Source organism: Rhopilema esculentum, chromosome 3 (assembly GCF_057945365.1).
Source record: "Rhopilema esculentum isolate cy_ngs chromosome 3, ASM5794536v1, whole genome shotgun sequence".
Lineage (NCBI taxonomy): Eukaryota > Metazoa > Cnidaria > Scyphozoa > Rhizostomeae > Rhizostomatidae > Rhopilema > Rhopilema esculentum.
This window is the reverse complement of record NC_142817.1, coordinates 138,283-159,679: the sequence shown is the minus strand read 5'-3', so window position 1 is coordinate 159,679 and position 21,397 is coordinate 138,283. Positions and strand designations below refer to the sequence as shown.

Below are 21,397 nucleotides of genomic sequence, written 5' to 3'. Positions count from 1 at the left end.
GCTAGCACAACAAATGCTTAATTGGTGGCAAAACGACTAAACATTTGCTAAACAACATTGAACAACGGTAAACATTTTTGACCAGAATCAAACTTTGCTCAACAACCCTCAACACGGCTAAACAACACTAAACAGGGTGGAAAAACGAATAAACTTTCCACTAAACTTTTCACTAAACAAAAGTTGAATGAAATGTTTAATGAAATGTTTAGTTGTTTTGCCAGGACTTTATAGGCATCTAGTCTATGTGATTTTTTTTGTTTCACATAGAATGATATGCAATATGCAAACAGTAAAAATGGTGTGTTTTTGCTGCGAGGCCTAACTGCGGTGGAGCTATCTCACTGTCAGAATGTAACCCAACCCATAATTCCGTTGATCAAGTAGCCATCTTGTGGCAGGCAGGCCGTTCTTGTTTCCTGTTTCCTTCTTTCAAGAAATTGTATATTACGTTTTGTCATATATTTGATTTTGCACACAGAGGGTGAAATATTAGAGTGATTATGGCAGACAACGATGAAATAATTTCAGATGACGAAAAGGTAATGCAAACTATATTTCCAAAGCCTACTTGTTGAGACAGTGCATTGCTCTGGTTTTCTTATAAAGAAGTAGTGTTTTGACAAGAAAGTAGCTTTCTAGAGTTGTTTTCGTCGATGATTTATCGTAGTTTAAGACATGTGCGAATAGCAACTGGTTATACTGCTTTTATATAGATTGTAGGTGCATCTAGACATTCGTGAGGAGAATTGAAGTTTGGAGTCCAATGACACCAAACAAGGATTGATTTAAATCATAGTAACACTAGAGGATTCTTGCCAAAACTTGCTTACTCTATGAAATGCGCCCGTGCATATCAGCTGTTAGCTTCAAAAACCCTTTCCTGCTTAGGCAAATGAATCTCGATTGCTTAATTGGTGCTTTCTTACCGGTACACAGTTTGAAACATTTGTTCTAAATTTTACTTTCTTGTTGTACTGCTCCAAATGCCATTTTTCTTTGTGTCTTTTCAAGTTGGCAAAAAAGTGTCCATTCTGAAAATCTGAAAATCAGTTTTTTTGTCCTAAAAAGATCAATTTTGACTTTGGGGGGATCGTATTTGGATTCTATATTCCAAAATACCGTAGTTTACAAAATTCCAATTTTGGACCTCTCAAAATTGTTTTGATTTATAATTTTTTATCTTTGAAATACTATCTAAGATACCTGAATTTTCAAAATCTGGTCCGAGGAGCACCAAGGGATGAACGATTTCGTTGGAAATCAGAATGAAAGACAGAGAAATTTGAGTTAGTCAGTTATCATCAAAATATAACCTTGAATTATTTAAAAAGATAATTATACTGCTGTAATACAGTGAAAAGTTGAAAAAGCATATACTTTGAAAGCTACTGGAGCACGTAAGGATGCAAATTCCATAAAATAAAATGCTCATTTCTGCAGAAGTTTTGTTGATTTTTATCATAAATATATACTTAAAGGACCTTTTAAGAGAACTATGTTGCAAATATAAGATGATAAAAATGCTTGTAAACTGAACTTAAGTGACTCGAGGCTTAAGAATACGTTTGAGAGCGATTTTGATAAAAAATTTCAAAAATCACTTGTTTAGCAGGCCTGGCGGTGAGCAATTCAGCAGGCGAGCGGTGCTTCGTTCTCCTCTGTAAAGTCAGGCGTCTGATTTTTAGTCTCTTGAAAATCACCATGAAAAGTATATATATGAATAAACAACAGTCTTTAACAGCTAAGTTTACAAAACAAGATGGCGATACTCTGACAGAAAAAGAATAATAGTTTCGTATAGTCACAAATCAACAACTTTCTCACTAACAAGATTTGAATAGAATCAAAATCAAATCACATAGTGTGATTTTGCTATAACAGAAGTACAAACTCACAGTACTTGAGTACTTGAAGGCTCTTTATTTCTGAGTTTGTTGTCACAGGAAAATTCACATATTTTATTAAGCGAAACTTATCAATTCAGCTAGTACTGGAAATTTAAGATTAAAAGATTTTGAGAGATGACAGTTTTGTAACAGTCCTTAGAAAGCAACTTAAAGTCATGCTATATCTATCAGTGGGGGATCTCCTGTATACTTAAATGTACATTATAGCCAGTTATGAGAAACCACAGCTGTTCATAAATTACTTAATTATTTAGCTTAAAGTTATTTATTTGCGCAGGCAGTTAACATGCAAACTGACATTGAGGCGAGCGAATAATAGCTTGCCTCGCTAACCCGAGGTGAGCATGGAGGTGCATGCGGGCAATCGCCGCCTGGTCTAGTGGAGTATGTCCATCCTTTGGGGATCCTAACTTCAAACCTACATAGCTTACCATCAGAAACTGCTTTTGGAATCAGGAAAAGAAGCATGGAATATTAAATCTTTTGTTAATAAGATGGATCTTGGGTTTTATATGACAATTACTTGCTTTGCCACTCAAATCGTGTCTATAAATTTGTTGAATATAAAGACACTTTTTGCCAAATTGAAAAAAATTACATATTTACACCCAGGGGCAGCGGGCACTGCTCATAGTATGAATAGTCTATGAGCAAATTTTTTTCCAGAGAAAGAAAAGTCTGAGATATAATAATTTGATGAGCACAATGGCCTCTTTTCCAGGTGAAGTCTGTCATCTGTCCTTTGACCCAATCTAAATACTTTTGTTTATACCGCTCTATTCTGTCTTAGTAACACTATTATTGTTTTGATCTTATCTCTTGGCCGCCACAAAATCAAGAAACAGCCATGCTCATAGTTTTCAAATACTATGAACGTGTAGGGTTTGACATTTTGTTCTACAGCAGCTATGCGTCACAGATTTCCAGAAGAAAGAATGCCTTGTGGCCGTTGCATGTTAGCCGCATTAATAGTTTTGCTTTTCTATTCACACACTACATAGGTGACCTTCTGGGCCCCGAAAAGCATTTCATTTATTCTTTTGTGAACATACCTAAGGGTACTTTCACTAAATTATGGAGTTTAATATAGGAACAGCATTTCCATTTTAAACAAGCAAATATTCTTGGATTTGTGACGATGAAGTTGGAAAATACAAATTTCTGTTTGCTGTATTTAATTAAAGGTGTGTGGAAGGTTGTATTTTCTCTATTATGGAGCACTAAAACCCAAACTATATGGAATAATTTTTCTTCCATTGGTTAATGGTTGGTCCTTTTAAAGACAGTCCTTGACTCCTAGCCAGGCGACCACTCGGCATGAATGGAATCGCATTTCTATTCATGCAGCGGCTTATAGGTAGGAGTAGACAGCCGTTGGTCAGTTTTATTGTGTGATGGCTGGCTGCTCTAAATGATAGCCACTGCCTTAATAGAAATGTGATTCTACTAATGTGAGGGATTGCTATATCTTTAATCCAAAATCACAAGCATTCATAATATTTTAGGTCATGTATGCCTAACGATAAATGTGCCATTTTTAGAAAATAATTTCCATTAATCTGCTACCTATCGAAATAAGGCAGTTTTTAAAGCGATTCCAGATTTCTTTAAAATCTATGACCAACCTTTTCTCCCTGCCAGCCACTCCTGTTTATACCTCTTATATTCTACTCTTATTCCAACTCCTATGTGTGAAGTGTTTGCCACTGTTTGAATTTCCAAATGCATGTTTAATTTATTATGCTTAGAATATTACTTACATTCATTTTGTACCCTTGAACCATCTTATTTCAGATAAAATGCTCATACTCTAGTTATGAATTATTTACGGTTGACTCAGCTAATAGTCAGGCCCAAAGACCTTTGGCATACACTCAGGTTTTTTCCTGTGTTTGGAGTGCAAACCAATAAAAATTTTTTGTTGTACATAAAACATGGTGTATAACAAGAAGCCAGGTACATAGTTAACATGAAAAAGATTAAAGTACTCAAACAATGCAGCTTTCTCTATTAATCAATTTATTTGGCGTATAATATTTACAGTTTCACCAACTGGTCATATTTCTGTTGTACCTAAACAAATGCCCCAGTGGACCTTTGACATACAATTGACATTAAATGCACCCTGGAAAGTCACACTAGTGTCGCATGAAATACTTACCTTTTACAGTCACATGAAATTTGTACCCAAAGATGCAAAGCTTGAATTTAAGCCTAGCACATGCAATAGATTTTTGTTGCAAAAAACATAGATTTTTGTATTTCTCGAATGAGCTAGTTGCTGCACACAACAGGAATGTTTTTGCACTTCCCCCTTCTTTTCTATTATTTTTTCAGTGGAAGATGGGCTGTTCTCTTTGGTGGGAAAGACCCCAAAGAGAAGTCATGTGAATGACAAATATATGTTTGATGGTTTTTATCATTGAAAGCTAAGACCAAAGACAGATATAAAATATTTTTTATCTCAAAGATTATCTCAAAAGGCATGCAACAAAAATCTGCTGTGTTTGCTAGGCTTTAGCTAGCACAAAGTTTCAAGTAACATTTGGTGTGACTATAACCGGAGCCTAATGTACACTACCAGGACAAAAGTATTGCAGCATCCAAATCAATCAAAAATAAACATAATCATGCTAATCCAGGGATCAAATTCTTTGAAATTTATTGAGAATTTTGAAATACTTAGAATTTCAATATTTACATAACAAATTATAAAGTTATATCGGCAGTGGTAAAATTTTAACAGGATAAAGAGCAAGTAGTTGTGATAAAACATAGTGTAAATGGTCTTAGACTCTAAAGATTTAATTGGTTTTTTTTAGAAAAAGTTAGCAAAATAGTGAGAGTTAAAGAAACAACAAATGATATCATTAGTTCTGACTTTTTTAGCCCACAAATCATTCAACTCAAATTGTTAAGCTTTTTGGTACAGTTAGGTCTATATAAATTGGTAAATGGACAACTAGCAATGTGCAAGTTAATGCAGTGAAATATGTCAGAATAATGCAAAACAGACTCTTTGGCAGATCAAATCAATGCTAGGGAAATGAGGAAGGCAGTCTGTTTCAAAAAAAGCAACACATTCCCCTAACAATGTTCACCTGCAAGTTTTAATCAAATTTACCTGAAAACCTGCAAGCTCTATGTCCTTCCTCGGCGGTTACAAGTACCTAATCTTAAAACGAGCGAATATCTGAAATCCCTGAGGTAAACCAACACTGACTTGCGATTTTCTGCACTTTTCAGAGCCAGAAGCATCTCCACAAAATGTTTGTTTTGTTAAAAGCTACCTGAATTGTTTCTTTGAAATTTTCAAAAATGAAAATGGAATATTTGAATTTATGCTTCATTAAATTTGCAGTTGCATGCCATTGGCTGATCAAACAATAGCACAAATGTGGCAAAAGTTTGGATCCTCTCCGCCTTTAAATGCTAAATATATTTTAATTGTTCATTGTCTCTGATGAAAGCTTAAAGTTAGAACATAAGAAATGACTACTGTTATAACCAGACCCTAATTGATTTCATTTTAGATCAGAATTGTGTCAGACTTCATCAAGCATGCACCCCCTGGAGAATTCAATGAAGTTTTCAATGGTAGTTATATTCTTTGGAGTTAATTTGCGATTACTGCTTACTTCATCTGGACTTGAAACTGTGTTATGATTTCTTAAGAATTTCAAGTACTTGAGGCCTTGAAAGGGATAGAATAAATATGAAGACACTGTAAATTTTTTCAAACTTATTAGAATGTTATAATGATAAAATTTTTAAAGTCATCAGTAATCAAAACAACATTGCCCTGACATTACTATGTTTCAAATGTAGCTATTAATTGAAGTCATTTTAAAAGTATGTGTACCAGGGTAGCAAAATTTTAGGTATATAGAACAGTGTATGGCTTCAATAACTGCCTGATGTCTTCAATATAACATTCAAGCCTTGCCTGAAAAAATGCTTGGTTGAGATCAAGAACCTTCAAATAGCCACAGAGAGCAATAAAGAAAAATATTATTTGCCATAAAGCAAAATATATCTTTTAAAGAAAATGTTGATCAAACTTAAGCCATCTTCTTAAATACATTTTAGATAAAAATATTATATATTTTCTGTGCAGTGAGAAAACATTTAAAAACGTTTAAAAACAATCAAGAGTTGAATCATTTGAAAACGGGACAATATTTGACAATTCATCATTTCTGTTGGGATGTAAAATGTTTGATTTATTTTCATTGAAAATGAAATGCCAGCTTTAGACCAAGCATGTGTGTAGACATGGCCTGAGATCTTTTCACATGATACTGTAAACAACACGTCACACTATCACACCAAGGGCTCAGGGATGTAATGCTTCAATACAAACAAGGAATCAATTCCTTTTTTGGCTGCTATTTTTTGTGACATTTTGCACTCCTACCAAAGATATTCTCAAGGCAATTATATAGAGGTGTGAAATAGAGCACCTTAAGCCCCTTACTTCCTTATAAATTACTTCTTGTAATGATAACTTTGATGACACAGATTTAGGGCCATTTGGAGAAGTTTTTTCCTCACATTAAACCAGTAGAGTTTCCATTGTTTAGCATGGATATTGTGTCATGTAATTCCCTATTCTTCAATTTGAAAATTATTCCCAAAGTAACAGGACAGAGTTTCTAAAAAGTCACCTTGAAAATGGCTGAGAAGTTCGACATCGCTACTTTTTATGAAGCAGGTGTGTTTCGAAATGCAGACATTTTCTTGCCTAGGCTTGTGCCAAAGCATGTGCATGCAACCCAGGCGCCTCAAACTGAGAGGCCAGATACTAACATATCCAGTTGAAACAACTATATAGTATTTTGTTTTATTTTTCCCATTGTCTTTGTAGTAATACATCAAACATGTTGGTTTCTGCTACAAACCCCTTCTTGTTAACCATATCTCTTTTTTTACTTTCAGATTGCAGGGTTATCCTTAATAATGATGTTTTGCTTAAAGAGCACGGAATAACGTATGTGATATGGAACTAGTATTTTAATTTGAAAAAAATGCTACAACATTGAACAGTTTGCAACATTTTGTTTGCGGACAATGCTTTTTTCTATGATCGATATTATGTATCTTGTAATGTAATGTTAAGTAATGTTATCGAACCTCGCTCAAGGGACAAAACTTTTAGCAGATGTTTACTTCCAGTCTGAAATAAATAATTTTATTGGTAAGTAAGTCACTTCTGTTAGTTATCAGTATATTATTTTAGCACTTTCACTAAGCTTTTGTTAGAGTTTCACAAACTGAATAAATACTGTCTGTTGGATCACCACCTTTTTTGGAAATGTTGTCCTTTCTTATCTGGAAATATATACTCTTACTTCCAGTGCTTGTCATGGGACTGAATAGACTTTGTATCTTTATTGAGAAAAGCTCATCACAAGTGTTATGAAAATCATTCCTATCAAGCTGTATTTTACTTTTCAGAGCCTTTTCTCATTACAACATGGAACAGTTTACACCTTGCAAAGTGGAAGGTTCAGAGGACCAGGTTGATTTTTCGTTTTTGTTTCATGTAGATTCCAATTCTACAACATGTAACAGTCTGTTTTTAAAGCTATCCAATATTCCAAAAACAGGATATGCATTAACCATGCCAGCCATAAAGATAGCCCGGTTAAAAACAGAAGCATTGCTAAAATGCCTTTATCATAACATTTAGAATGTAGAATATAAGGAATACGACAATGTGCTAAGAACAAACAACAACAAACACAAGGAAATTGAAGGTAGCTTGCCATGCCAGGGCCAAATACATGTAAGCTACCTTGAAAAGTGATGTTCTAAGTATGTGGCCCTGTTCCTTATTTTCCAAATTTGTATCAACTTTTTGCTGCAAGCATTCCATTTGTTGAGCACCTTGATACCATGGCCTTTCTTTTATTTTTATTTTATTTTATGTCAATTTTGTTCATCTTTTTGGATATTGAAAACATGGATGCTGGCAGGAGTTTTTACAACACAGCACATGCATCCAGGGATTGAGTGAATGGCTGTTGCCTTTCTTCCCATCAACCAATTCTAAAAATGCTTTATTTCAATCTGGCATTAGTGCCAAAATGTAACGTCTTCATTTTCCTCTCTAGGTTCTAATAACAAAGCATGGTCTGTTGCCCGACGGCACTTTCTTCGATCCAAGAAGTAAACAAAAGTTTTCCTATGATCATCTTAGAAAGGTAAGAGCAATAAATTTTTATGCTAATGATCATTGATAATTTTATCTTACAATTGAGTAGATATTTTATCAAGCACTGGCTTTGTTTTAAATACTATCTTTGTTTTAGTGCAACGATTTTAATCACAGTTTCCCCATTTTCAAACTCAAGGGTTTCATTAAAGGGCCACTCCAGTCCAAGATTTTTATTTCAGAACACGATTTAATCAGACCTCCTGAAAATCTCTAACCGTTTTGTAGTTATTAGCGTTTGTAAATTGGTCATTGAGTTGAATTGTTTTTCAACCGTTTTATCGGAGCGCTTCAGATTGACGCCACAAACACTGTTGCCCTTGGTATGTTCACGGCAACGAGAACCTAGCGAAATGGCAGACAAGTGTCTAGCAAGCAGCAGCATGCTTGTTAGAGGGCCAGACATTTATCTATATAAAGAGAGAAGTATCGTCGAACAGTCTTGATACTGGGAATTAAAGCTGTGTATGAATTGATACAACATATTCTTTAGGATATAGAGCTTCATATTAACATGACTTATTAGAAATAAACCAGGACAATCTAGGACATGAACAAGAAAGTATACAAACTTTCAAGGCAAGACTTAAAAACCTACCATTAGTTATGAGTCAAATAATTTTTCTCCTTTAAGCTTTCAGAATTTTAACCTGCTATATTAATGAATAATAAAATAATGTATGTTTGTATTTGAATACTTAGCTACATTGAATTATGTATTTAAATATCAATACAATCAGGCCAGTGAACTAGCAGTGAACTACTAGTTTTAAGTAATAGCTGGAGATTTGCAAACATTATATAAATATATAACTAAAAAAACTATAAAATTTTGATCATTTTAAAAAGGTCTCCTTTGTAAAAGTTTTAATACAAAAGCAGAACAATGTGTTGAGGTTTTTGTGGTTACTCTTGCATGGAAGAGAGGGGCAAGTTATGCAAGATCCTTTCTGCTGATCCATAAAAGAGTTTGTTACCTTTTTTATGCCTAGAATAAAAATATTGACAAGAATAAATACTAACATACCAATGAAATTTACTTTAAAGTCATATTGTAACATAAATGATCAAAGAAATCATTATTTTGGACACTCAGGGGCATTCAGAGTATAGATCAGAGAGAAATTAATTGAAAGGGCAACCCTTTTTACTATAGCAGGTAGCATCTAAGGATATTAATTTGAAGTAACAAAGATAAATTTAAATGATATAGGCCTTGATTATATGAATTAATCAATGCTAGAATAGCAAAGGTAAATTTAACAAATATAAACAATTCTGCCTTTAAAACATTAGAATGAGGATATGACACATCTTTTTTCCAAAACCAAGGGTGTAAATTCCATGTTTTATCTTTGGGGTAGTAGATCTTTTGCCCTGGATATTGATCTGGAAAATTTTGAAATTGTGCATCAATTTTATGATGAAATAGGCAGAACTCCAAAATTGAAGGCAGAACATGGTAGAACATGATGAAAAAGGGTTCAGGAGACAAACCCTGGAAAATTTTACACATCTATACCTCGGGCAAAGGTGTAGTGCACAGATCATTGGCAGGGATGTAGTGCTAGGAGGCTCAGGCCCCCTTGTTGGTACAAAAAAGTAGCAAACTTCTACTTTTGGTACTATTTTATGTGACATTTTGCTTGAGAGCCCCTGTTGTACTTTTAATATAACCACATTTCTGACCATTTGGGGGGCAGTTCACAAGACTGGCTGTTAAAAAACTTTGAAGTTTTTCTCAAAGCCCGGCAAATTGCATTGCTTAGGGGGTGCGTGTCACACCTTCCCCAAACCCCCTCCAAACCTCTACACCCTCCAAACCTCTACACACACCAAACGTTCAACATAGTAAAATGATAATAAGGATGAATTGTGACTTACGGGGAAGTTTCCATCTTGTGAATAGGGTTCTTCTTCTAATGCGTTAAGACATAAATTATTATTCAGCTCCCTGGAAATCCCTGAGATGACACGAAGATAAGAAATGCCTTCGGTCAGAAATCCATTCACATCGGAAAATTCGTGAAGCATTCGATTTTGAAAAGGTTGCTGCGTTGCCAAGATGAGGATATGTGTTCAGGTTGAAGCTTCCATCTTTGATTTGTCGTATTTCTAATCCATGCTGGCAATCGCAATCAAGGAAAATAAATAAAACGACAACCGAGATTCCGACATGAATCGCCTCTTCCGAGCCTCTACCGAGTTGTGCGAATTTCAGTGCGAACGTACAACAATAGCCTCGAATGTTGAAACAATAGCCCTTTCACATGTCACAAAGTGCTTTTTCCGAAAAAATTTTGTCGTATTTTTACGGTGATTCTCAACTTTAAGCGTCTATATCTGGAAAACAAGTTAAACTTTTCGAGAAAAAAAAGTTCACGCTAGCTTCTTTTTCTCGACTAACTACCAATTTACGCAAAAATCTCAGAAATTTTTTTTGGGCCGGAGTGGCCCTTTAAGTAATTACAACATTTTCCCCTAGATTTCCTAAGTTATGTTAGCCTTATGAAAATAAAGTTTGCTAATTGCAGCCTCTCTGTACCATAGAAGTAAACTGAAGGCATAAACTAAATGAGTCTTTGTTTGCAAGGTATATAACAAGAACGTACAATTCAAGCATAGTTAATTCTTGATCACTGAAATTCAACAGGAGTCAAAAAATGTTGAGCCGTATGAAGTTGAAGGCAAAGCTGAATCGTGGAGATCTGCTGCAGAGTCTGAAATTCTTTCTTATGTCAAGAACCATTACCCTCATGGCATTTGTACGGTTAGTAATGCTTGTTGCTAGACATCTGCTTCCTTCAAGGTTTTTTGCACGTATCAAAACATTTTTTAAAAGGATTCTTTCAAAATTCTCTCGTTAGAAAGTTTGATGGTGAGTTTATTTGTGGGAATCGTGAGGTTTTTTTTTAATTCCTCAGGTGTATGGCAAAGATACAGATGATGGTATCACATTGACCATTTGTATAGAGGATCACCAGTTCCAGCCAAAAAACTTTTGGTAAGATTTTTGATTTGGATGCACTCTTTCCTTATCAAAACATAATTGCTGATTATCTGCTGACATAGTTTTCGAAATGTGCCTCCTGAGTTGGTATAATTGATTCTATACTACTTGAGAGAACGGAAGGCATAATTTAGCTTTTAGTTCAATCTATTTGTACTCAGTTTTAAATTGAAGTAACCGTAAAGTCAAATCAAACTTATTTCTTCAGTCTTTGTCGAGATCTTTTTACTTTTGCCAACATTAAATAATTTTGCAAAATGCCAGTATGTATTTAGTTGGTTTTCTTTGTGTGGCTCCATAAACAACTTGGCAATCACAAGAATGGTGAAAAATTGGTAGTTGGTGAATGATCCTTTTAAAGTTGCTCATCCAGGACTTTTACTCAGCTTTTTTTTTTTAATTCTGTCCTGTGTGTATTAATTGATATTTGAAATAAGAAATAAAAGCAAAGTTCATGTAATAAATATTAGCAAGAAGGAACTGATGGGTGGTGCAGCGATCGGGAGATGAGGCATGTCGCGGAAAGAGAAAGCCTAAAAATTGTCTTGTCCCACCTGAATATATCAATAAGTATTCGGTTTGATTCATTTGGCCTTCTACAGGAACGGGCGCTGGCGAGCCGAGTGGACTGTAACTGTGAAGCCTAATGCTGCATCCGAATTGAAAGGTCTTATTCGTGTGCAGGTTGGTTCTAACAAGTTCATTTATCACGTTAAAACTGACTTTGATGTCATTGTTGCATCTTGGATATTGCTTGTGTTTTCATACAGCATATTAGGCATTATATAAGCATATTGTAAAGCGTCTCCAAATATTTCTAGATAAACCGTTTGAGCATTTTAAGTCTTTTTAATATAAAGTGAAATGTAATTGTAATTTTTTTTGTACACTGTTTGTAAGATTGAATCTTTTCTTGTGAGTATCAAAAAGAGAGATGACAAAGTTAACCGATAATTCTATCTGATTTTCCTTTGTTTTAACTGCTCGGGATTTTTATTTTGACTTTGGCAATGTGCTAAATCAATATCGCATATGATATTTCCCACTCTCTTGACAAAGTTTTCTTACTCATTCAGGTGCAAAATATTCCTTGGACATAAAATCAGAAAAAATGTCTTTGATTAGTGTTGCAAATTCACAAGTATATAAAAAATATTTCAAATGACCTTCGATGGAATTTGATACAAATTGATTGACCAACTCGATAAAGCGGAGCTTGCTGTTAAGTCTATCTCAATTCCTAGATATTCTTATACCGCTATTGTTATTTTTTAAAATTGTCCGGTTTGATCATTCACTTGCTAATTTTGCGCGTGCCTTGCCGCTTAGTGTGAAATCTGCAAAAACTCGCTAAAATGTGAGAATTATTCTGTTGCCAGGTTCACTACTACGAGGATGGAAACGTGCAGCTCGTGTCTCATAAGGAGGTCACTAAAGAACTCAAAACAACGGTAGGCAACCTCTTATAAGATTTCAACAATATTGTACTTTGCAAAGCAGGTCTTTTTTAAAAACTTAAACTGGTGGACCATTATCCTCTTATATTCTTTGCCTGTTGAAAGACCGAAGGCTGGACCACTAAAAATAATCACAATATGTTTGAGCAAAAAACTCTTTAAAAGACTCCGTTTACCCAACAAATTTTGCCAAAGCACAGAACATAAAGACCAACAAGTAAATTGAATCAAGGATCAACATCCTTTCAAGTAAACACTACTCCCAGGGCTTGTTCATTCGAAGGGGGCGCTCATTCAATTTTCTTGGGGATGCTCCATCGATGAAGGGCGCTAAATCGATGAAAAACGGCCTTTGCTTCCAGTGCATTTCATGGTTTTCTCTTATGTAGGATCCTTCAGCTACAGCAAAAGAGCTCAGAAAACTTATCGAAAGCGCAGAGAGCGAATATCAGGTAAGCATTTATCTAGAAATATATATATGCAACTGGAGAAAATGAATTGCGGGCAATTGTCTTTTCCCCCTTATTTTAGCTCTCAATTCGCGTCATAAATCTGGTCGTTGTTAAATTCAAAATGCATCCATGTGAAGACGGCTTCTAGCCTAAAGTCTACTAGCATTATTTTCAAGTCTGTCTGTCTGTCTGTCTGTCTGTCTGTCTGTCTGTCTGTCTGTCTGTCTGTCTGTCTGTCTGTCTGTCTGTCTGTCTGTCTGTCTGTCTGTCTGTCTGTCTGTCTGTCTGTCTGTCTGTCTGTCTGTCTGTCTGTCTGTCTGTCTGTCTGTCGGTCGGTCGGTCGGTCGGTCGGTCGGTCGGTCGGTCGGTCGGTCGGTCGGTCGGTCGGTCGGTCGGTCGGTCGGTCGGTCAGTCAGTCAGTCAGTCAGTCAGTCAGTCAGTCATACCCTGGTACCTTGTGCCTGCTGCCTTCTTCCTGCTGTAACTACTTTGTTTTTGTGTTTTCTTTTCTCAGAAAGCCATCGCTGAGAATTATGGTGTTATGTCAGAAACTACTTTCAAGGCCCTGCGAAGGGTGTTGCCGCTGACACGAACGAGAATCGACTGGAATAAAATTGTTAGCTATAGAATTGGACAAGAACTTGGTGAAATATAGCACATCCAGACCGGAATTTTGTTGCAGATATCTATTGGCTAGTTGATTATTCTTTCAGTGACTTGATTTGATTCGCAGGATTTTGATGGGACTATTTTTATATACATCAATTCATCGGGATTTCCATAGCAACGCGCGTCGTGTACCTTTCCCTAACCATCAATTTGTTAATGTAACATTTGTTGTGTTGCTTTGTAATTATCATTAGATCTATTCAGTTTCGTGGTAATTTTCCTTTGCTGTCTTTCTACTCATCACAATGGTCATCTATGGTGATAAACACGCCACATAATCCTTGCAATTGGCCATTGTCCTTCCTAAAGCAAAATTATAATCATTGAGTGCTAAAAGTTGGAGTTCATTAGAATCAAGAAAGGCAGTCCCAATAGAATTAAAAAGCAAAAGAAAAGTTTGTCTTTTTGGTAACACAGTGAAGATTTTGAGCGTTATCTACTCCCAAAGGCCCTAAAAAAGAGCAACAGCATCTAAAGTGTCGTATTATAATGCAACGTTATATATTTACAAAATTTGAATTTTAAACCGAAATCCATGGAGATACGCATTTTCCTTTCTTATAAGCAAAGAAACGTCACTTTACATGCTTTCTTTTTAATGTCTCGAATCTGACTGTTAGAAAACACTAAATATGAAACTTTCTTGACGAGACTTGGTCCAGGCATACAACACAAATTCATCAAGAAACGGCATGGCTCCCTCATATTATTCAATGCTGATATACCCAAGGGGCAAATCACTTCAAAAAAGTATACAAATATATATATATAATATATATAAATGTATATCTAAAAAATAATGTTTGTTGCATGTATGCATTATTTTCTATTTCAGATTAGGACTGCCTATTTCAAAATTCAAATCTTATCAAGTTTTCTTTTTGGAAAGTGAATACAGTGTGATCCCGATTAAACCAAACCCCGGATACAACGAACTTCCCGGTATAACTAACTAAATGTCTAGTCCCTTGGATTCTGCCTAACAAACTCCTTACAAATTCTCTCGGTATAATGAGCCCTGGATACAACGAACTTTTGATATTGCGAACCAAATTTTGGGTACCTTCCCCATAATTACCCTCAATATAACGAACTTTTCATAATTTTTCCGTCTGTTATTTTTATCCATTTATTTTCGATGCTCATTTATCACTTTCTCTTGGGGGAAATCATTATTGTGATGGGCAAAAAATGCTGATGATACATTTCAAGCACTGGATGATAAGGCTCAGAGCACAGGATGAAAGTCTGATTGCGCCAGGAATCACTGCGAAATGTGAAGTAATCGAAGACGTCAATATAACGCCATCTAGAAGTGAAGTGATAACAGCTTTGCCAATCTCTTGGTCTCAAATGATAAGAGGAACATTAAGATTTTAATTTTTAACAAACTAACTGGTAGTATTATTTGAATTCAGCTTGGTTTTTGGAGCTGAATATGCACAGGTGTTGGAGACAGCCTAAACATGCACACCGAATGATTTTCAAGGCGTGTACTGCGAAATGACCTAAAAAACGTTTTCTCTCGGTTTGGCGACCTCCCAATATAACGAACTATTTTCTGGTTCTCTTTAGAGTTCGTTATATGGGGATTCCACTGTAATTTACTTGTGTATAATCACACGAGACACAAACAATCAGTAACAAAAATACACGTGAAAGAAGCAACATACTTGCCTAAATATTGAGAAATTTACTAGATGTTTGATTGAATGGAAGTCCTTTTGATTTACCAAGACATCTTTTGCGCTCTAGAGAACCAGTTATATTGTCAAATTTGTAGTTTTTTGTATATTGAGAAATTTAAGATGACTTAAGTTAAAGTATATGATTATAACTTGGTCTACGATTATAACTTTGAGAGCCTACATACAGTAATTTAGAACCTCTCTCAGTAGAAAGCAAGAACTGAATGAAGTTAGAAACAAATCTTCAAACTTCTTTCCATTCTTTCGATGAATATAATGCTTGTTGTAATGCACTCAAGTCTGCTAGTTGAGCCATATTTCCTCTTCTCTATTCGGTTGCCAGTTCAAGATCTAGTTTAAGCAAGTTTTTGTCTGCCTTTCAAAGCCTTGGTTGCAGATCTATGGTACAGATGCAAATGCTGTTGATTTTATCCTACAAAAAATAACTTGTATTTCGTTTGCTGTAAATTTCAAGGTACCTTTTTATGTTGACTTTCCTATTCTTTGAATCGGTAAAAAAACTAGATGAAACCTTTTCCAATATCTGACTTAACTTCAGCATATTCTTGTGACATTGTGACAGCATATTCTTGTGACAACTGGCCAGCCTCAATATTCCAATATAAAAAATTCATCACAAGAAAGCATATTTGATTTCTATCTTGGTTGTGGTGGGACCAAATGTGATGGGATCATTCCAACCTGACAGAGACATTAATTATTTTACGTTTGAATCTAGCAACTTTAATGTAGCCTATACCTTTGAGAGGCAAAACATCGTTTTAGTTGTATTTGAAACACTTTTCTCCGCTGGTGATCACAAGCATGACATATTAAAAATGATTATGAGATGAAATGATATAGATGTAAGAAACCAAGAGTAGCTTAAATCCATCCTTATCCATCGAAAGAGCAGTCCAATGGGTGCCTTTTGCAGATAGGATTGTTTTGTTTTCCAACAACAAACTAATACACAAAATTTAATGATAATATTATATCACGAAGACCTTTATCTATGTGCCCACTCCCTTTCCCTAAGGACTTGAAAGGTCCAACCCCTATTTTTATCAAAGGTCACCGATCAAAGCACTATCTAATGAGAGGGGGGGAGGGGGGCGATGCAGCCCGGCTCAAACCTAGTACAAAATTCAAATAATGAGTTATAAACCTATAATGTTAGTTAAAAATGCTATTTTAAAAATCCATCAAAACTTATTAAAAGAGTCCCACAAGGCAAATGGTTAGATGTGGCCATGAACAATAAAACGGAATAACTGAACTGCAGAACTTTTTAATACTTTTGAATGTTTTTAGAGTTACATGATGCACAGTTTTTTTGTCTGAAAATTTAAAAAAGAATATTTACCCGACAATGCTCAATTTTGCTGACTAAAACGCAAATGCACCAGCAACTAGCATTTAAATGTCCTGCTAGAATATCTTTCATCATCTGATTTTCACAGATGCATAGGACATATATACTAGAATTTAAAATATTTATTCTTCTTGAGGAAAGGACGATGTGTTTCATCGTATCTCGTGGTGTTTCCACTAAGGACACTGTTTTTCAGTCTGTGTTTTTATAGAAAAGTTAGATTTTACCATTGTGAAAGTTTTACACTGAAATTATTATTATACTTCATTTTAAATTAAAATTTAATGCGAAATGTATGCATCATATGGTTGGCATGTAGACGGCCTCGAGGTGAGAACTGACGTCATTAGTCTCGGATCGAATTGCGGTAACGTGTACTGGTTGTTTTGAAGGACTCGTGTCTGTAATGGTCGCTATTATTTTCAGAATTGTAAGTCCGTAGTCGTCTGTGGAGAACATTGGTGAACCTCTGCAAAAATGATTACTGGTTTGCTTCATCATTCAATATTACTTTCAATTTTCACGACTATCACTATTTTAAATGGATGTTCATCAAATGAAGCCGGTAGAGGACAAAACATTCTCAAAAGAATCGACTTTAGCAAGTCAGGTATACATTCTCATCTATTAAATTTTGTTCGAAAGCATTAAAAATAACCGAGTTTAAAAAAATTATAGGTGTATTTACATAACTTCAATCAAAGTTTGAAAAAGTATTTTTTATAGAATTAAAGCAGCGTTAATAATAGAAAGAAAAAGAAAACGGAAAAGAAATAACAGAGAGGCAGGAAGGAGATATTTGATTTTTTTGGGTAGTTTACTTGGACGTTATTTGTAGCGAAAAATGTAAGATATTTTGTCTTTGTATGCCATTTATGAAGACATTGAAGTTTTTTTGCCCATAGATTCAGGTAGATTTAGCGGCTTATTGAAAAGAATAAGGAAAAATGCCCAAGTTTGCCCAAATCTCACTGGCAAACCAAAGAGGCATCAGGTATGATTGAAGTCTTTTGTTTCTGTTTAATTTGTTGATGGCTATGAAATACCAAATTGTATTATTTTCTCAAAAAGCCAATTGTATGATTCCTCATGCTCATGCAAAGTTTGTAGTAAACATTGTTATGCTTTTATGGCACAGTTTCCAAATTCACAAGAAGCTGAGCTTTTTTAACAAAACATGTTCAAAAGAGCCTTCTAAATCTTTTCCATTTGAAAGGACAATGAATTACTGAAACAACATTTGTTGTAACACAATTACACCAGCTTTCTGGATGTACCTTTCACTATCATATCTATTATAGTTTATTTGTTTCAAAGTATGTAAAAATCATGTATAAATAAAGTATCAAGACATTATGCAAATTGAGTCTTTCTCTCCAGTCTATGGGGTGCTCTCTCTCCATTAGCTTTTTGACTACTGAGATAGCTCTTCCGTAAGAAATCCCCTCCACACAATTTATATTATTCTATTTGTTTCCTTGAATGATTACGGTAAGAATTTTACTTATTGATTTTTCTGTAACATAGTCTTATTTTTTGTAGTTTAACAATTTATTTGTTGAATTTTTATGATAAATTGTATATAGTAGAATTTGAAAAATTAAACTGAACTTAACTGAACTGAATTGAAGTTTCAATTACTTCCCAGTTCTTTCTAGGAGAATTTTGATCAAATTATAGTTACTACTTTGGTTTTAAGTGCAGTTTCATTAAGACAGCATGAGTGCACTTTGTGGAAAGAATAAGTGAATGTTGTCTATAATATATAGAAAAAATTTCTGTCTAATTTGCACATATTGGAATTTCTTAAAGAAGGAGCTCCCCTAGTAGTTGGAAAACTATGAGAGGAGAGCACCATCTTGGTAAAGAACATTTTTGAATACAGAGCATAAATCTTTGACAGTTCTTAACAATTGACATTTTTTAGTGAATAATTACAAGGAATCTAGAATATATTTCTAAAAATTCTTTTTAGATGTTTATTTAGAAGGAGAATTTGATCTAAATAATATGTTCAAAGAATTTGTAAAGTTTTTCCTTGGAGTATATTACCTGTTTGACATAATGCATTTTTTAAATTAAAGAGAGAATGATGTCATTAAATATTTCCTGTTAATAAAAGTATGCAAATAAGTGCAGTGGATGGCGGCCAGAATGCATATCAAAGCAATTTTGTAGCATTTTGTCCTGATTGTGTTCGATATCTGCTTCTACAGCTATTCACTTTTATATTTCATTCTTCAAAATTTAGATTTCATAATGAAAATCTAAATAATAAAGATCTTGATGACTTTCAGTAGAAGTTTGAATTAATACTAGCTTTTAGTTCTTTCAGGAAAATAAGAGAATCAATTTGGTACAGCAATGAATGATACATTAATTCAACTATCCATTTCATGTTTTTTTATTTTTCCAATAAAAATGTTTATATATTTATTTTTACATTATTAAATCTAGCTTTGAATTTTTTGGCCTAATTTTGAAAGGTTTCTTGCTTTGATTGAAATTTGTGCCTGATCAGAAAATCAGTAGGGCATTGTTCGTTTGTTGCAATCAGTAGATTTACCTAGTTCTATGTATGTCTGTCACTGCAAAAAGCTGAGACTATTTGTTTGTTTTGTAGCATTTCCTGAACAAGGATGCCAATACCAATATAAAGCTATTTTGGATAGGGGAACAATTTAAGGTAAGCAAAACTGTCTTATGGTTACTTTTAGTAACATTGACCCATTTCATAAATTCAATATTCCAGTTTCAAGTACAGATCCTATGTAAATCTTCAAAGAATTACATTTAATGTTTTGATTACAGGTTAGATACCAAGGTCACCTCTTACCTACTTACAACAATACCAGATAAAATAAGGTTTTGTCTTGAAAATACTAATTATCTACAAACAAGTTAAGAAAGGTGAAATCAAGAAAGGTAATTAAAATTGTTAAAAACAAAAATGAATGCCAATTAAAAGGATCTGCTTATTAAAAATGCAGGTAACTTTTGGGTTTAAAACATTCTGCAATTAATCAAGACAACAATTTCAAGAATATTGTCTTGCATATTATCATGACACTCTATGACTTCTCCGAATAGTCTTACTGGACAAACCCTTCCACAAACCTAAATTCTTGAAAAAGTCAACACCTGGTCTTCATCTGCTTCTCTTACCAAGTGATTGCTCAACATTCCAACCCCATTTCCATATTACCCATATAAAATATTACCCTATAATTTAAAATTTTTAAACTACAACTAAAACTACTTAAATATAGTCAATCCGGGTAAAAAATACGCACTTGTCTCTGTGGGGAAAAAATTACGCACCACCTTTTCAGCCACGCCCAATCACTTATACTGTTTTGCTTGTGGTTCCCGTATAGCCTAGAGAAGGCCTTTCAATTTGACCTGCTTTTCCCTTTTGTAAGGATTCTTGATTTAGAATAAAGCGGAATTGAATGTTTACCTTGTAAATTGGCCCAATATAATGTTTTGTCGGAAATCATCGAACTTTCTTATTGTCGCGTCAGTAACTGTCAAGCCCACAAAGTCAAGTGTTCTCAGTTGTTCTAAGGGATTAACCTTTTGACCTATGATAATTACATTTGCTTGCTATCTTTTGTTTTGTCTACATGGCATGCGTATTTTTTGGACACACAATTTTTGAGCACATGGGGAAAAATTACGCACTCCTGATTTTGATTGATGTTGGTATGGGACCTATAGAGATATGTAAATATGAGTCACAGAGGCACAAATTATCATGAGATATTACATAAGCTTATATTAATGGGAGTTTAAAAATGTATTTTTGGCACTTAAGTCATAGCCTCGCTTTCATGTGCCAAAGTTTTTAATAGCAGACATCTTCATGCTTTTCAACTTTAAGATCACTTAGAAGCTGTTCAAAACTATTGCTTAACATCGTTACATGGAAAATCAAGTATTATATGAATGTTCTTCATAAACAAGCCTCTAGGATTCATTCTTTTATGTGTGCGTATTTTTTCCCCACCCATCCGCATTTTTTACCCCATTTGATGGGGTAAAAATTTCGCATTAATTTTCTTTAATTATAAGAAGGTTAATTGGATTAGCAAGACAACAAAGGTTTGGTTAACAAGGTATTACCATTCAAGTTCGAAAAATAAAAGAATATTGACAAGATATCTTTTGAATATTTTTCTGGAGCAAACTTTGTGCAAAATGCGTATTTTTTCCCCCAACTGACTATACATGCCACTTACAATGGTGAAAGACACAAGGTCATCTAGTCTCCATTATGAGTGACAAACTATGAAAAAACTCTACACACTAATTTTTAACATAAACTACATGTTTCAGAGGTAGATAAAGAAATAAGATGAAAAGGAGTTGCTGCTGTTGTGTTTTTCAATTAAAAGAATCTCTTAGTGTTTTTGATGAATTGAAGTGTAGCCTCCATAACAAGTCTATTGGCAAGAACATTAAATTCGGTTAAAGTGTTACTTCACAAAATTCCATAAAGTAAAATCATTCCACTATACATATTAAACAGATCGGGAGAGAATATCTACTCTTGCCTTAGTTAGACCTCTTTCGATCGTGGTGTACTTGTGGTGGTCATTTCCATTTCTGATACACGC

The 21,397-nt window shown here is 34.4% G+C and overlaps 2 protein-coding genes across 2 annotated transcripts in view; both read left to right on the top strand.

The window, feature by feature from the left end:
- Positions 1-358: 358 nt before the first annotated feature.
- On the top strand, positions 359-13,923 carry LOC135692633 (F-actin-capping protein subunit alpha-2). Its single transcript, XM_065210832.2, has 11 exons — positions 359-542; positions 5,444-5,507; positions 6,849-6,900; positions 7,368-7,431; positions 8,027-8,116; positions 10,781-10,897; positions 11,052-11,131; positions 11,740-11,821; positions 12,517-12,588; positions 12,984-13,046; positions 13,561-13,923. The coding sequence occupies exons 1-11, from the start codon at positions 504-506 to the stop codon at positions 13,699-13,701; spliced, it is 864 nt and encodes a 287-aa protein (XP_065066904.1). The 5' UTR covers positions 359-503; the 3' UTR covers positions 13,702-13,923.
- A 3,214-nt stretch (positions 13,924-17,137) lies between these two features.
- The window catches only part of LOC135692629 (sortilin), a 44,643-nt gene continuing 40,383 nt past the window's right edge, over positions 17,138-21,397 (top strand). The window contains exons 1-3 of the mRNA XM_065210826.2: positions 17,138-17,388; positions 17,684-17,772; positions 19,402-19,464. Of these exons, the coding sequence (XP_065066898.1) occupies positions 17,256-17,388; positions 17,684-17,772; positions 19,402-19,464 (285 nt within the window). The 5' untranslated portion in view covers positions 17,138-17,255. The remainder of the gene's footprint in view (positions 17,389-17,683; positions 17,773-19,401; positions 19,465-21,397) is intronic.